The sequence below is a fragment of the Nerophis ophidion genome, linkage group LG06, assembly GCF_033978795.1.
Source record: "Nerophis ophidion isolate RoL-2023_Sa linkage group LG06, RoL_Noph_v1.0, whole genome shotgun sequence".
NCBI lineage: Eukaryota > Metazoa > Chordata > Actinopteri > Syngnathiformes > Syngnathidae > Nerophis > Nerophis ophidion.
The window spans coordinates 53,203,852-53,220,870 of record NC_084616.1 but is presented as its reverse complement, the minus strand read 5'-3'; the positions used below and the strand labels follow the sequence as shown (position 1 = coordinate 53,220,870).

The 17,019-nt window shown below is 38.0% G+C and overlaps 1 protein-coding gene across 1 annotated transcript; it reads left to right on the top strand.

The window, feature by feature from the left end:
* The first annotated feature begins 1,039 nt into the window (after positions 1 to 1,039).
* On the top strand, positions 1,040 to 15,310 carry ren (renin). Its single transcript, XM_061902288.1, has 9 exons — positions 1,040 to 1,296; positions 2,643 to 2,790; positions 6,073 to 6,196; positions 6,296 to 6,414; positions 11,381 to 11,577; positions 13,780 to 13,902; positions 14,103 to 14,244; positions 14,351 to 14,449; positions 14,525 to 15,310. The coding sequence occupies exons 1-9, from the start codon at positions 1,202 to 1,204 to the stop codon at positions 14,684 to 14,686; spliced, it is 1,209 nt and encodes a 402-aa protein (XP_061758272.1). The 5' UTR covers positions 1,040 to 1,201; the 3' UTR covers positions 14,687 to 15,310.
* Positions 15,311 to 17,019: the final 1,709 nt, after the last annotated feature.

Here is a 17,019-nt window from a genome sequence, read left to right as displayed (position 1 = left end):
ACATTGTCTCAAACTACTTAAGTATCAAAAGTGTCAATATTTTAATGTGAAAATCAATATTACAACATAAGTATCTGGAATCGGCGGTATTGATATTTGAGTCGTGATTTGCACATAACTAGTGGAAATAGTTTTGTATTCATGTAAAGCATTTACAAAATGTTACTCCTTGACATTCTGACTATAAATTGTAATTTGTATTTATAATTGTCATATTTATTTGAAATGAATTTAAATATTGTAATAATTTATGCAATTACATAATTACATAAAGTATAATTAATGTGCATGAAAAATGTAATTGACAGCACTAATAATTATACAGAAGATTGAAAGTGATTTGTCAATCGTCGTGTGCGTCATATGTAACCACGTACTACCATTTACTGGAAGGTGGACTTATTTTCTTTGTGGCTGACCTCTGACCTCTGCCAGGGCTGATGAGAACCCTCTCATATCTCCTCACTCGACTGGGTGGTCAGTACTGTACCAACACATGACTTCGGACTGACAAGCTAGATACTGTGGGAATCCTCCCTGCAGTAAAACCCAGGAAGCGCGAGCTGGCAATGATTAGGTGTTTAGTTGTGTCGGGTTTGAGCGAGGCAGCCAAACTTACAATTTGAAAAATCATAACACACAAAAATACACTCACCATCGGCAAAGCTCATCTGCCAAAAATTTCTACAAAATACTTTGCAGTGAATTCACAGATGTTCACTGTCCGCCTTGTCTATTGGAATAGAAAACGGATACTTCAAAAGTTGAATTAACTTTGCGTGCCTCAGACTGAAAGGCTTCAGATGTTCATGCAAATCTCAGCAATCTCTGCAGCTGCAAAAGTAAGATGCATGCGCACCTCCTGCTTTCTGTCGTCAGTGGCTTCCTTAAGGTCAAAGTGCAGACATTTCACTGGGACCTGTTTATCACAGGAGGGGTTGTGTGACCAATGGGGACATGCCGTTGGGGGGTTGAGGTTTTTTTTTTTTCAAGTGGACACCTAAGGGAACGCTCCCAGCCAGAATCAGTGGCCTGTCGGTGAAGAGGACAGTTGAGATGCTATAAAACAGTTGGGCGGCTCAGACCACTCAGCTCCAGCTTCAGCTTTCGCAAGTTTATCTGAAAATTAAAAGAAGGAGTGGATCCAAAGGTCAATAATTCAGCTTTCATTACTAGCCTTCTACTGTACATCTGCCACCCGATGTCCTCCAAAGCCACCATGCCAATGTTAACGGCTTATTGGGGGTGTTTGGTTGCTATGTTACTGACAGTCAGCACAGGCCATTCTCTGAGGAGGTAAGACTTCTTTTTTACATCAGTTTACATCAGTTTACTGTAAACATCTTCAGACAATGGGTGTCATACTCCTTTTCATTGAGGGCCACATTCCAGCCATTTTTAACAGTGACTAATATGTGAATACTAATTTATAAGGATTGGCTTAGTAATATTATTACACCTTGGCCGATGCTTTTGATTATTTTCTTTTTTATTAACAACATACACAGTAAAAAACAAATCGGTACACTTTATGGCGCAGCTAATCAGCTAAATTGTTTTGGGGGCCACATTTACAACGAATTAAGGACATCTCTCGCACCTATTATTGTTATTTCAAATTCCTGCGAATCTGTTGTTTTTCAGGACCTACGGCAAAAAAGCTAGTCAAAGATCATCTACCTGGTATATGACAGCACCCGAGTGTTTTTCGGAATCTGCTCCAAGAATGTTCGTCCAAGTTTTTTCAAACTGAATCGGCAGCTCAGTTGCCAGTAAAATTATATTTACTGTAAAATTAACTGTAAATATAAGAAATGTGCCAATGTTTTTTACGGTAAAATCAAAGGTTGTTGTTTTTACAGTGCATTACTGTAAATGGAAAACAGTACAAAGCTTTTTTGTTTTTTTTACAATAAAATTCTGGCATTTTAACTACCATTTTTTATTTTCTAATTATCTGTTTACAGTGTATAATTTGTTGGATAGGTTCCATTGACATGGGTCAAGCTGATATCTAATTATTTATTTTCACTTAAAAAATGTTTTTGTTTTGGATTTATCATAATGTAATGCATGTCAGACTATAAGATAATATTAAAGTCTAAAAAATGTGTAATTGTATTTAGTACATGTATTTTAGAGCTGTCAAATGTTTTATTGTTTTCATTATATTAGTCACACTTTTGAATGGTATTGAATCATAATTAATCACACTATATTACATGCTTGTAAATTAAAAAAACTTAGCACTTACAAAATACCCAAATACATTTGGACACAAATGCAGTGTAAATGCTTTTTTTTTTTAACCTTTTATTACTTTACTACAATATGTACTTCACGAATAATACATTAGACACCTGATCACTGAAGACATAAAAACCCACGCCACCTTTCAGGTAACCATCTGCGGTTAAAATCAAGGAGCGTTTGGGGCCAAAATTAACTGGGTGACCAATCTGTGTTGATACATGATTACATGACAGGTCACTCATGTATTCTATAAGTGGCTTAAAACTATAGAACAATGTCCTTGACAGGAATAAAGTGATTCAAGTTGTACGTGCACATTATGGGTTGGATGTTTGTTTTTCATCTTCCTCACGAGGATGACTTTTCTGAAAGGTCTGCTTTGTTTTCAGAATACGCTTGAAAAAGATGCCGTCTATCAGGGAGACACTACAGGATATGGGAGTTTCGGTGGAGCAGGTGTTGACTGAGCTAGCCCAGATGAACTCACAAGACCTAAGCAATGGAACTGTTCCCACACCTCTTACCAACTATTTGGATGTGAGACTAATTGGTCCTCTGAGTATTAAGAAACGCATTATTTGTGTTTGCGTATGCGAATGTGTGTGTGTGTGTGTGTGTGTGTGTGTATGTGTGCTTGTCCAGCCTACAAAAACTCAAAATGTCTATTTTAAACAACTTACACAATGGTTTTAAGGTATTCTTCAAAGGGGATCTATCTGGATTGTTTTACTTTTCTGACTTATACATGTCGTTACAATATTGGATACTCCTGTTAACAATACCAAATTGTTAATTCATAAGGTTCATGTATTTGGCTGTGAGCTGGCAAGCAGCTTTGAATAATGTTTTTTTTTTAACAGAGGATACAGTCAAACAAAACATGAACAAGTCAAATATATCAAAAAATTATTTTTTTGTCATGAATACTTCTCCTTCGAGATGGGTGTGTGCACATCTGTGTGAGTGTTATAGAAGCTAATCAATTTCAAGCAAAATGCTGGCAATCCACGAGACTGCCTGTGTTAGAGCTCAATAGCAGTACGCTGGTCTTTTACACGGGCGGTGCGGGTATGAGCCCCGCTCAGAGCAGCAGTACACAATCCCAAGAGGAGGCTGAGCTATTTGTGATTGACAGCTATGAACACCAAACATTGCATTCTCCCGTCAAAATCGGGGAGCCCTGATTGGGTGGGGCCCCAAAGCATCAGCCCGGGTAAGCCCGTGCATCAATGCGGCCATCGATACAGTGTGGTGGACGTGCAGTACTCGTAGGCATTTCTAGTATTTGCTGTCTGCCAGCCTTCTCCCCCTGTGCCTTAGGCTGTAAGACAGTTATGGATGTAGCCTCCGGTGTCATTCCTTCTCCCGCCTGCTCTGATGTCTAGAAAATAGATTTTTCCGTATCTGTCCGCAACATTTAACACAAAAATTGGTCAAAATTGGTCACTATGAAATTGGATTATCTGCTCGACCAGTGTTTTTCAATCTTTTTTGAGACAAGGCGCATTTATTTCATTGAAGAAATCCGGAGGCACACCGCCAGCAGAAAACATAAAAAAATGAAACGCAGCAGTTGATATTGACAATAAAAAGTCGTTCTCACAAGTGTTGGATATGAATTCAAACAATAACCAAGCAGTCATCTATAGCTCTTGTCTCTAAGTAGTCAGGACCTGTCACATCACACCGTGACTTATTTTGAGTTTTTTGGTGTCTTCCTCTGTGTAGTGTTTTAGTTCTTGTCTTGAGCTCCTATTTAGGTGAGGTTTCCTGTTTTTTTGGTATTTTCCTGTAGCAGTATCATGTCTTTTTTAAGCGCTATTGCCCGCACCCGCTTTGTCATAGCAATCAAGACTATTTAAGTTGTCGCTGTGTTTCTTTGTGTGGACATTGTTGATAGTCATGTCATATTCGGATGCACTTCGTGGACCCCGTCTGCTCCACATGCTATAAGTCTTTGCTGTTGTCCAGCATTCTGTTTTTGTTCACTTTGCAGCCGGTTCAGTTTTAGTTTCATTTCGCATAGCCGTCCCTAAGCATCAATGCCTTTTCTAAGCTGCACTCACCCTTTGTTGACTTTTGGTTTAAGCATTAGATACCTTTTTACCTGCACACTCCCTTCCGCTGTCGTCGACTATTACATGGTTACTCTGCCGAGCTCCAGACAGCACCGACACTCAATAACGGCACATTTCCATCCATTTTCTATCGCTTGTCCATTTTTGGGGTCGCGGGGGTTACTGGAGCCTATCTCAGCTACAATCGGGTGGAAGGCGGGGTACACCCTGGACAAGTCGCCACCTCATCACAGGGCCAACACAGATGGACAGACAACATTCACACTCACATTCACACAATAGGGCCAATTTAGTGTTGCCAATCAACCTATCCCCAGGTGCATGTCTTTGGATGTGGGAGGAAGCGGGAGTACCCGGAGGGAACCCATGCAGTCACAGGGACAACATGCAAACTCCACACAGAAAGATCTCGAGCGCAGGATCAAACCCAAGACTTTCGTATTGTGAGGCAGACGCACTAACCCCTCTTTCACCGTGCTGCCCCAGCACTTTTTTGGATTATACTTACTAGTTTGCAAAGGATATTTTTAACCAAAATAGGTTAAATTACATCATCTCCCACGGCACACCAGACTGTATGTCCCGGGACACTAGTGTGCTGCGGCACAGAGGTTGAAAAACAATGTGCTAGATGCAGAGGGGAAAATACGGCATCTTGGCGACATTATTACTTATATTGTAGGACCACAAGAGAAAGTAGGATAAAGTATTATTTTCATCTAATCATGGTACGCAAATGATGACACCGATATGCAGCGACATACATGCTGATAAAAGCAGCTTTTTTGTGTAGTACCATATCAATGTGAGTGTCAAGGTGTACCCAATGGTATGACCCGTGAGTTTTAATACCTTGAGTGTCAGATAAAAACATAACGGTGATTTTAGATTTCAAACTGCTTGCGGACACACACAGGGCTAAACATGTAATTGTGAAGCAACATTTACACAAAAATGTATCCTATATGTTTTATTTAGACCGGTGTTTCTCAATTGGGGGTACTTAAAGATATGCCAAGGGGTACGTGTGATTTTTTTGAAATATTCTAAAAATAGCAACAATTCAAAAGTCCTTTATAGATACATTTATTGAATTATACTTCAACAAAATATGAATGTAAGTTCATAGTCTGTGAAAAGAAATGCAACAATGCAATATTCAGTGTTGACAGCTAGATTTTTTTTGTAGACATGTTCCATTAATGTTGATGTTAAAGATTTCTTTTTTTGTGAAGAAATGTTTAGAATTAAGTTGATGAATCCAGATGGATCTCTATTACAATCCCCAAAGAGGGTACTTTAAGTTGATGATTACTTCTATGTGTAGAAATCTTTATTTATAATAGAATCACTTGTTTATTTTTCAACAAGTTTTTAGTTATTTTCACGTCTTTTTTTCCAAATAGTTCAAGAAAGACTACTACAAATGAGCAATATTTTGCTCTGTTATACAATTTGATAAATCAGAAACTGATGACACAGTGCTGTATTTTACTTTTTTATCTCGTTTTTCCAATCAGAAATTCTTTGCTCTGATTAGGGGGTACTTGATCTAAAAACATGTTCACAGGGGGTACATCACTGAAAAAAGGTTGAGAACAACGGATCTAGACCACAAGAAAGTGTGTTAAATGTAAACCAAAAATAATCAAAGGTTCCCTTTAAGAATGTTCCAAGAAATTTCACTGTCTGAATAGGAATTTGCAGCATGAAGAAAAACGTATCTGTTTCCTATTTAAAGACTCAGTACTACGGGGAAATCAGCATCGGCTCCCCGGCTCAGATGTTTAACGTGGTATTCGACACGGGGTCAGCTAACCTGTGGGTGCCCTCACAAAGCTGCTCTCCATTCTCCACGGCCTGCTGTAAGTGTTATGCACATGCAGCTCTAGATCTGTTTGCTTTGACTCTAAGTGAAAGTCTCCCACCACTTCATTCAACTACAATGAATTGTGAACTTTCAGTCACTCATAACAGATATGATGCCTCCCTGTCACGCACCTACATGGAAAACGGAACAGGATTTTCTATCCAGTATGCTTCAGGAAGCGTCAGGGGATTCCTTAGTGAGGATGTCGTTGTGGTGAGTCCAACATATTTCAATACTTTATTGGTGACATATTCCTTTATTTAAACACTACACAACCAAAATAAAACTCTAACAAGCAAATGCAGCAATATAGATCAATATATTGCTCTTGGCCACTTGATGCAATGCATAATTCTTAGGATGAAGATAGACTCTAAATTACTTGCAAAACAACACTAGCAAGGTTTGTGAGGCAACTTTGTTTTGATATACTATCGCCATTAATTATAGAATGCATATTGGAAATAAAATGATCCAGGGTTGTTTAGTGTTTACTTCTTAAAATTAGCTGTCATGCAATTTAAAAGGAAACTGATTTACAGCTTGGTAATTAAAGTTGAAGTTAAAGCACCAATGATTGTCAAACACACACCAGGTGTGGTGAAATTAACCTTTGCATGTGACCCATCCCCATGTTCACTCCCTTGGAGATGAGGGGAGCAATAAGCAGGAGCGGTGGCCGCGCCCGGGAATCATTTTGGTGATTTAACCCCAAATTCCAACCTTTGATGCTGAATGCCAAGCAGGGAGGTAACGGGTCACATTTTTATAGTCTTTGGTATGAGTCGGCCGGGGTTTGAACTCACAAACTGTTGCTTTGTGAGCAATTTCTTAAATGGAACTTATCTGAACAATATCCAGTGTTGTGGTATTTCAATTAACTGGAATCTGTCATGATGGGGCGGGGGAAGCAGCTTGCTGCGGGGTCGTTCTCCCAGGAAAGCAGACGGACTACTCGGGACATGGCATGCAGGTAAAAACATAATTTAATCTTTAACTCAGAAGCTACAAAAAAAGTACAAACAAAAGGCGCACATAAAGCGGAAACACTACTTAGACAAAACTATGTACAATAAACAAAACTTACTTGACAGAAAAACGAGCATGGATCTATGGCATGAAGGAGCAGCATGAACTTTGGGGTGAAAAAACTAGAAATGTCACCAGACCGACTGACAGACAAAGACAGGTTTTTAAATGCTGCCTCTGATTAGTGCACGGGAAGCAGGTGAGCAAGCGAGCACTAATCAGAGACAGGTGAACACAATGAGTAACCATGGTGACAAAACAAAAAAAGAAGGGCAAACAGGAACTCATGGAGTCTTAAACAGAAAACATGATCCAAAACCCAGATCATGACAGAATCCAGTGTGCTGTGGGGCCATATTGCAGTGAATCACACCTGAGCCATCATTAATTAATCAAATCCTTATTAGACACGTAAACAATGTGATAAAGAACATTTTACATCAATCAATCTAGGGATCTAGATATCTGTGTGAGACTTGTGTGGCATATTGTTGCTGGATTCTGTCCTCCGAGGATGCGTCAGCAAGAACACAGCAAAGGTAAGAAGTAAGGGGTTTATTAAACTCAAAACAGGCTAGAACAAAAACACTGGTGTAAACAGAAAAGGAAAATAAAAGCGCTAGCATGAAAGCTAGGATATACAAATAGAAAACTAAAACTGGCACATAGGCACACTAAAGGGAAAAACAAACTAGCATGAAAGCTAGGAATAAAATAAAGCTTAGCGTGAGAGCTAGCGAGATAGAGAATGAGAGACAAGTCATCAGGAGTTGCATGACGACAAACTAAGATCCGACAATGATTGAACAGAAAAGGCTGGCTTATAAAGGGTGGTGATTAGTTGTAGCAGCTGAAACTAATAAGAAACCATGGAAACAGACTAAACAGGAACTCAGAGGGTTGAATGATGGAGAGTGATACAAAAACAAAGCAGCAAACAACAATGTGTAGAGATCCGAGCAGTGGATCTCAACAATCTGGTCAGGACACTTCTCACTCTTTTGCCTACACCTATATTGTTCATTCGTTTTTGGTGACTTTATATACTCCGGACATAGACGTCGAGTCCACGACATACGTGGCGGACAATAACTAATACAGTTTGCATTGCCAGTCCAAAAGCATTCGCCATGTTCCGTAGTTAGTCTTCCCTCGAAGGCCAGGTAATACTAAGCACACTCTACCTTTTTTTTTTATCACATCCACGGGAGCTCGCATTCTCGTTGACTCTCCTTCAACAAGCGGACAAAGTTTTTCGCTAAGTAGAATCACAGCTGACCTGGACAATGGAAAGTTCTCTTGCCGTCTAAGAAGTGTTGTATCCCAAATAGCTGAAATAGCTTTCTCTTAAGGTATTCATGTGTGATTTCCACAAGCGTCTGTACAGACGGAAGAAAAAACACGGGCATGTCTGGATGACTCGCCTTCAAATTTCCAGTAGTTATCTTCGAGTCACAAAACATTTATTATGGCTGTGGCTCATTCTTTCTGATGTCGCTTACTGTGTGAGGCGTGGACTTTCAGTGTCACTTCCTTTTCGAACGCAGTTTGTAAACGATCAATAAGTCCATACAAAGCTAAGTGCTGGAGATTCATGAAATACATGTAAAAATGTGTCAGAGGATGGGGACCTTAAACGCTGATTTAGTGTGGCTGAAAAGGGGCATAGACTAAATAATTATTTGTTTAAGGTAGTGGTCCCCAACCACTAGTCCAGGGACCGGTACCGGTTCATGACGCATTTGCTACCGGGCCGGAGAGAAATATTAATTTATAAAGAAGTGCATTTTCTCCGACTTAACTTTGGCCTGTCCCACTAGACTAAGGAAGTCAAACTTATTTTCATTGAGGGCCACACCGCAGTCATGGCTGCCAATAGAGGGCCGCTTGTAAGAGTAAATAATTAACAAATGTACCTATAAATTAAAATAGTTAAAAAAAAAATTATGTAAAGACTAAAAAAAAAAAGCCGATCTTACTACTGTTTTTTACAGAAAAAAACTGGCAGCTTAGTTGCCAGTAAAATATTGTACTGTAAAATGTATGGTGTTTTTTTTTCTACATATTACTGTAAATATAAAATATAGCACCGCTGTTAAATTTTATTTTGGCAACTCAAATGCAAGTTTTTTACCATAATAAATTGTGGTATCATAAAATAATCAACCGTGGACTATACAGTATAAAAAAACAAAACAAAAAAACTGACAACTTAGTCGACTTAATTTTAAGGTAAAAAAAACAAACATTGGTCCTTTTTATTCCAACTAACAGGATTATGCTAAAAAAACAACAAACTCCCTAAATCTAACAGTAAAATCTATTGGTCATTTTTATAGTGTACAATTTGATGGATAAGTTGACGGATAAGTAGATTTTTAAGTATTTATTTGGATTTTGACCTACAAAGTTAGATAATATAATATTTATTGCAGTTTTTTTTCCCCTGTCAAACTAAAAAAAAAAATCTAATATCTTTAGTAAGGAAATAAGAAAGTAGAGAAAGAAAATATAAGGTATTTTATTGAAACATATTATTTCCAGGCTTTTGCGGGCCATATAAAATGACGTGGAGGGCCAGATCTGGCCCGCCGACTTTGAGTTTGACACCTGTGCACTAGACACACCAATTAGCTTGTTTATAGATGTCCAATTAAACTCCTCACGGGAAGTTGCCATTTGTTATGTCTTTGTGACATGATACAATGCACATTAATTAACATATCAGACAGAAAAGTGACAGATTGCAGCCAAAAACTGATTTCCATCTGCATCTCATCACAAATAAACACTAATTCAGCGTTATAGTGAGTTGTATTATTCATGCACTTATTCTTGCTGTATTTATCTGGCACAAGTGGAAAGCTGGTTCCTGAAAATAATGCCTACATTAAAATGGTCCGTGGTGTAAAAAAGGTTGGGGACCCCTGGTTTAAAGGGGTTGAACGACATAGTGTAGACATGGGCATAGAGAAGGGCTTCAACAAGTAAATAAAACCGCCCACAAAATGACGCTTTCTGAAGAGACTGATAGAGAGTGGCTTGAAGATGGTCCGTCAAACAAAATCCATGCAATATGTTGACCAGAGAACCATCATTACGTATTATGTACTGCATACCACAAGGAAGCATTTTAAATGTAAAAAAATAAATAAAATCATAATGTTACCCTTTCAAAAAAGACCACAATAAATGGACTCAATTCAATTTTATGTCAGAATGTCATCCAGGAACATTTCCAAGTCCAGCCAGTGTGTCATTGTATTTTGACCAGAAATTTGCACACCAGTCGGAGTCTCCTCACTTTGCACTGATCATATAAAAACCCAGTTCGCCTTTCAGTTAACCATCCACAGTTAAGGTAAAGGAGCATGTACAGTCAAAAAAAATTGCGTGATTAATCTGCATACCGTATTTTTCGGACTATAAGTTTTTTTCATACTTTGGCCGGAGATGCGACTTATACTCAGGAGCGACTTATGTGTGAAATCATTAACACATTACCGTAAAATATCAAATAATATTAATTAGCTCATTCACGTAAGACACTAGACGTATAAGATTTCATCAGATTTAGTGATTAGGAGTGACAGATTTTTTGGTAAATGTATAGCATGTTTTATATGTTATAGTTATTTGAATGACTCTTACCATAATATGTTACGTTAACATACCAGGCACCTTCTCAGTTGGTTATTTATGCGTCAGATAACGTACACTTATTCAGCCCGTTGTCCACTATTCTTTATTTATTTTAAATTGCCTTTCAAATGTCTATTCTTGGTGTTGGGTTTTATCAAATAAATTTCCCTCAAAAATGCGATTTATACTCCAGTGGGACTTATATATGTTTTTTTCCTTCTTTATTATGCATTTTCGGCAGGTGCGACTTATACTCCGGAGCGACTTATACTCGGAAAAATACGCTATATACATGAATATTGCATTTAATTTTTCTGATAAGTTAACTCGTTATTTTTGACAACCCTTTTGTTACGCTCAAATATAATTTATTACAATATTTCTTTATTCAACAACATCCACACTTTAAATGTTACAATCTTTATGGAAAATGACCAAAAAAACAACTTGATTTTAAGAGGTGATGGTTTTAGATTGCATCTTACCGTAACTTTTCCTCTGCTCTGAGGTTGGCGGCATCCCTGTGATCCAAGTGTTTGCTGAAGCAACCACACTGTCTGCCATGCCTTTCATCTTCGCTAAGTTTGATGGAGTCCTGGGGATGGGTTACCCAAATGTGGCCATCGATGGCATCACTCCAGTGTTTGATCGCATCATGTCTCAACATGTCCTCAGGGAGGAGGTGTTCTCGATCTATTACAGCAGGTATGTATAGTGGGGAGGTCAGCTGACCTCTCACTGCCACGGTTGTTAAAACATAGTCACATATTCATGAAATGGCTTCACAATGGGTGAACTTGTGTCTAAGGAACTTGAACGTCACCGCAGTCACAATGCTGTTATCTGTTTCAATTGTGTTTTGCATGGTATTTTGCTATGCAGTAAGATGATATACCAAATAGCAGACCGGTACCGGTCTGTGACACATTTGCTACCGGGCCGCAGAGAAACATTAAATATATAAACAACTGCATTTTCTCCGACTTAGCTATAGCCTCTCCCACTAGACACACCAACAAGCTTGTTTATAGATGTACAGTAAAACTCCTCATAGTAAGTTACCATTTGTTATATTTGTTATGGCTTTGTGACATGATACAATGCACATTAATGAACATATAAAATATAAATGTGACAGATTGTAGCCAAAAACTGATTTCCATTTGCATCTCATTGGGAATAAACACGCCCAGGGCTCCCACCAATTTAGCAGTATATTGAGTTGTATTTTTAATGCACTTATTTTTGCTGTATTTTTATCTGCCACAAGTGGAAAGTCGGTCCCTGAAAATAATGCCTACATTAAACTGGTCTGTGGTGCAAAAAAGGTTGGGGACTACTGCTTTAGACACCTAAGAGGAATCTAAACAACAATTTTAAACATTCTGACTGATTTCTTGATGTATTTAATACAATTTTGCTCGGACGAGAAAAAGTACAGCAACTGTTTTCTTTTGCTTTGCTAAGATACCTCAGAGATCATAAGATTCAAATCTAATATTACAATGGCAGCCCTGAGAATGCACTACAACAGTGGTTCTCAACCTTTTTTCAGTGATGCACGCGCTGCGAACATTTTTTTAATTCAAGTACCCCCTAATCAGAGCAAAGCATTTTTGATTGAAATAAAGAGATAAAGAAGTAAAACACAGCACTGTCACCCGTTTCTGATTTACTAAATTGTACAACAGTGCAAAATATTGCCAATTTGTAGTGGTCCTTCTTGAACTATTTGGGAAAAAAGATATACAAATAACTAAAAACTTTTTGAAAAATAAACAAGTTATTCAATTATAAATAAAGATTTCTACACATATACTTTTAACATGGTCACTACTGCCTAGTTTCTCTTGTTGTATTCTTAGTTTACTGTTATATTTGTATTCCCATTGTTGCTTTTTATTTTTATTCTTATTGTAATATTTTTCTCTTTTGTTTCCATTAAACCCCCATTATTTACTTTTTACTTTTTAATTTGATCTCAACTCTGTACACTGATGCTGGAATTTAAATTTTCCTGAAGGAACTCTCCTGAAGGAATCAATAAAGTACTATCTATCTATCTATCTATCTATCTATCTATCTATCTATCTATCTATCTATCTATCTATCTATCTATCTATCTATCTATCTATCTATCTATCTATCTATCTATCTATCTATCTATCTATCTATCTATCTACTGTACATAGAAGTAATCATCAACTTAAAGTGCCTTCTTTGGGGATTGTAATAGACATCCATGTGGATTCATGAACTTCATTCTAAACATTTCTTCACAAAAAAATACATCTTTAACATCAATATTAATGGAACATGTCCACACAAAATCTCGCTGTCAACACTGAATATTTCATTGTTGCATTTTTTTTCACAGTTTATGAACTTACATTCATATATTCGCCACTATATTGGATTCACTTTGGACTTGATTCTCACGGTTACGTTAGATCCACTATGGATTGGACTTTCATAATATCATGTTAGATCCGCTCGACATCCATTGCTTTCGATCACCCACATATGCGGTCCTCTCCAAGGTTTCTCATAGTCATCATTGTCAATGTCCCACTGGGGTAAGTTTTTCCTTGCCCTTATGTGGGCCTTACCGAGGATGTCGTTGTGGTTTGTGCACCCCTTTGAGGCACTTTTGATTTAGGGCTATATAAATAAACATTGATTGATTGATTGATTGATTGATTGATATTTTGTTGAAGTATTATTCAATAAATATATATATATAAAGGATTTTTTAATTGCTGCTATTTTTAAAATATAAAAAAAAAATCTCATGTACCTCTTGGCATACCTTCAAGTACCCACAGGGGTATGCGTACCCCCATTTGAGAACCACTGCACTACACCATGTATTTGAAAACTCTGTAAAGTGCTGCATTGTCTTTTTAGGGACCCCCAACATTCCCCAGGTGGAGAGCTAGTCCTGGGCGGCACAGACCCAAACTACTACACTGGAAACTTTAACTACATGGAGACCAAAGAAATGGGCAAATGGGAAGTCATGATGAAAGGGTATGTTTTTTTTCCGTCTCCCACTGTCGATAATTCCCTATGGTGTCAGACTTTTATAGAGGCACGGGTTTGATTGGTTGCGCCAGGAAAGGCATTTGGCGTTAAAACTCAGCATTTATGTGGTTGACTAACTGCGGAGACCCCTGACAGGGGAAAAGTCAAAAGAAAACAACATCTAATTCATTCATCACTTCGTTTAGTGTTTCTGTGGGGACAGAAATGATCTTTTGCGCAGAGGGCTGCACAGCTGTGATAGACACGGGCTCCTCTTACATCACTGGCCCGGCCTCCTCTGTCTCTGTGTTGATGAAAGTTATTGGAGCCCAGCAGGATGAAAGTGGGGTAAGCATGTTTTTCTTCCACAAATGCATTATGGTTTCATGCTGAAAATATTTGCCAGACATAATGTCCTGTTTGTGACTGCGCCATGAATGATGTTTTCACTCAGTACAAGGTCAACTGTGACACAGTGAAGACGTTGCCAAGTATCGCTTTCCATCTGGGTGGCCATGAGTACTCACTTACCCAGGAGGATTACATAATATGGGTAAGTTGGACAGTGGTTGCTGAGCAATTCATGTTCAGTATACTGTCAGTCTTAAACTATTTCCTTTGGCTCCAGCAATCCCAGATGGAGGGGGATGTCTGCATCGTCACCTTCCGGGGCTTGGATGTCCCACCCCCTGCAGGTCCCATTTGGATTTTGGGAGCTAACTTCATCGCTCGCTACTACACAGAATTTGACCGTCGCAATAATCGGATAGGCTTTGCTGTAGCAGTCTGATGCTCTTTTGGTTTTTGCGCTTCATAAATGCAACATATTAAGGGATCTTCTGCCATCGTCCTTTGCTTCTTTGGATTTCTGCTTTCCTGAACTGCCAAGCTTTGTTTCATTCAGAATGTTTACATGCACTAAAACAGACAGATTCACCCTCCATTTTTTTACACTTCTATAAGAAGTCAGTCATTAGTGTAGTGTACGGTATCTAAGAAATGCTAAAGGCCAAATTTGGTGGTTTGAAGGACAATACTACACAATAGCTGTCACTGGTTGTAGTAGCCATCTGTTCAGATGGATAACTTTGATTTCCACAGCTCTTACATGGTTAGCTTTTAATGTGTTCAAATGACATTTAAACACATATACAAATTTCCAGTGTGAATGATTAAAAAAAACATTTTCACAATGCTTTGAATTATTATTACATGTCAATTATGTTGTCCAAATTGTTGAATATGGGAATTTAATTCGTACTTCAATTAATAGGTTTGACAAAGCAAGCGATTGCACTGTACTTTTTTGATGTTCCTCTCTTTCAATTAAATATATTTATTGAGCGGCATTGAAAATCTTATGTTATGTTGTGTACTTATCATATACTGACAAAATAAACAGATAATATTTTAAGTCTGTTTGTCTTCAATTTTGAATACAAAAAAATGAAGTTTTTGGCATTGGAATACAGCTGTTCACTCAGTTGTATTTGTGCTCAGTCACCATGTCACATATTGAAACTGTCTTTTTCTACAAAATTCTACTATGTATTGAACAGGTAGGTTTTTACTTTGCTCATTTTCTGTCAAAATACTGAATTGTTTCAGCTATTGTGGCATTAATTTCTCTCCTTCTTGGTGTAAACAGCACACTTTTCCCTGGCTTCGTCTTCAGGTGCATGCTAAGAAAGCCCGCTCCAATGATTAATCAATAGAAGAACATATATACAGTGTATGTATATATATATATATATATATATATATATATATATATATATATATATATATATATATATATATATATGTATATATATATATATATATATATATATATATATATATATATATATATATATATATATATATATATGTACTGTATGTATATGGTTTAAATTTTAGGTTTCCAATTATATAGAAAATGTGTGTTGATCTAATCCAATAAAAGTCAAACTCAATCTTAGGTGTTTCTATGTATTTTTTAAAAAGCTGTTTTCAACCGAATCCATACAACAACTCATATTATGGTTGTGCATTCAAACGTAGTGACTGAAGACCATTCTGATATTTGTTGATAAATACTTACAAGCCAATGCAAAAATGTGTATAGTGCGGTGAAATACATTTTTTGCTGACAGTTCAACCGGCTGAAATCTGTGTCATATTATTTTTGTGATCACAAGTTTTATAAGGATAAGTTGACACAAATAAATGGCTGTAACTCCTTAATCTCTAATATGTTTGTCATGGCTCATTAATAATTGAATATCTATGTATTTCCACAAATCTGGCCTTCTAAATAGTTTTAACAGGATTGTGTTTAATAGTGTAAACCCACCTGGCTTCCATTGAATGTTTACCCTTGGGCATTGACCGCTCCGTTTAAGATCATTTAGAATTACAAAATAAACATATTTTATAATCTTACCTCATCCATGGACTAAAGCTGCATTGCTTTTATCTTGAAGTTTTTTTTTTTTTAATTCACACACACATCTCTGAGCTGCCACCTTATAGTGGTAGAGGAGTTTGCGTGTCCCAATGATCCTAGGATCTATGTTGTCTGGGGGCTTTACGCCCCCTGGTAGGGTCTCCCAAGAAAAACTGCTCCTAGGTAAGGGATCAGACAAAGAGCAGCTCAAATACCTCTATTAAATATACAATCGAAAGGACCCAAATTTCCCTTGCCCGGACTCAAGTCACCAGGGCCCCCCTCTGGAGTCAGGCCCGGTGGTGGGGCATGATCAATCAATCAATCAATCAATGTTTACTTATATAGCCCTAAATCACTAGTGTCTCAAAGGGCTGCACAAACCACCACGACATCCTCGGTAGGCCCACATAAGGGCAAGGAAAACTCACACCCAGTGGGACGTCGGTGACAATAATGACTATGAGAACCTTAGAGAGGAGGAAAGCAATGGATGTCGAGCGGGTCTAACATGATACTGTGAAAGTTCAATCCACAATGGATCCAACACAGTCGCAAGAGTCCAGTCCAAAGCGGGTCCAACTCAGCAGAGAGAGTCCCGTTCACAGCGGAGCCACCAGGAAACCATCCCAAGCGGAGGCGGATCAGCAGCGCAGAGATGTCCCCAGCCGATACACAGGCAAGCAGTACATGGC

Bases quoted from the DNA above. Each gene is read 5' to 3' on its own strand.
- ren (XM_061902288.1), top strand. From the start codon at position 1,202: ATGTCCTCCAAAGCCACCATGCCAATGTTAACGGCTTATTGGGGGTGT. The intron at 1,297-2,642 runs GTAAGACTTCTT...CTTTGTTTTCAG, and splicing joins ACAGGCCATTCTCTGAGGAG to AATACGCTTGAAAAAGATGC. The intron at 11,578-13,779 runs GTATGTATAGTG...TTGTCTTTTTAG, and splicing joins TTCTCGATCTATTACAGCAG to GGACCCCCAACATTCCCCAG.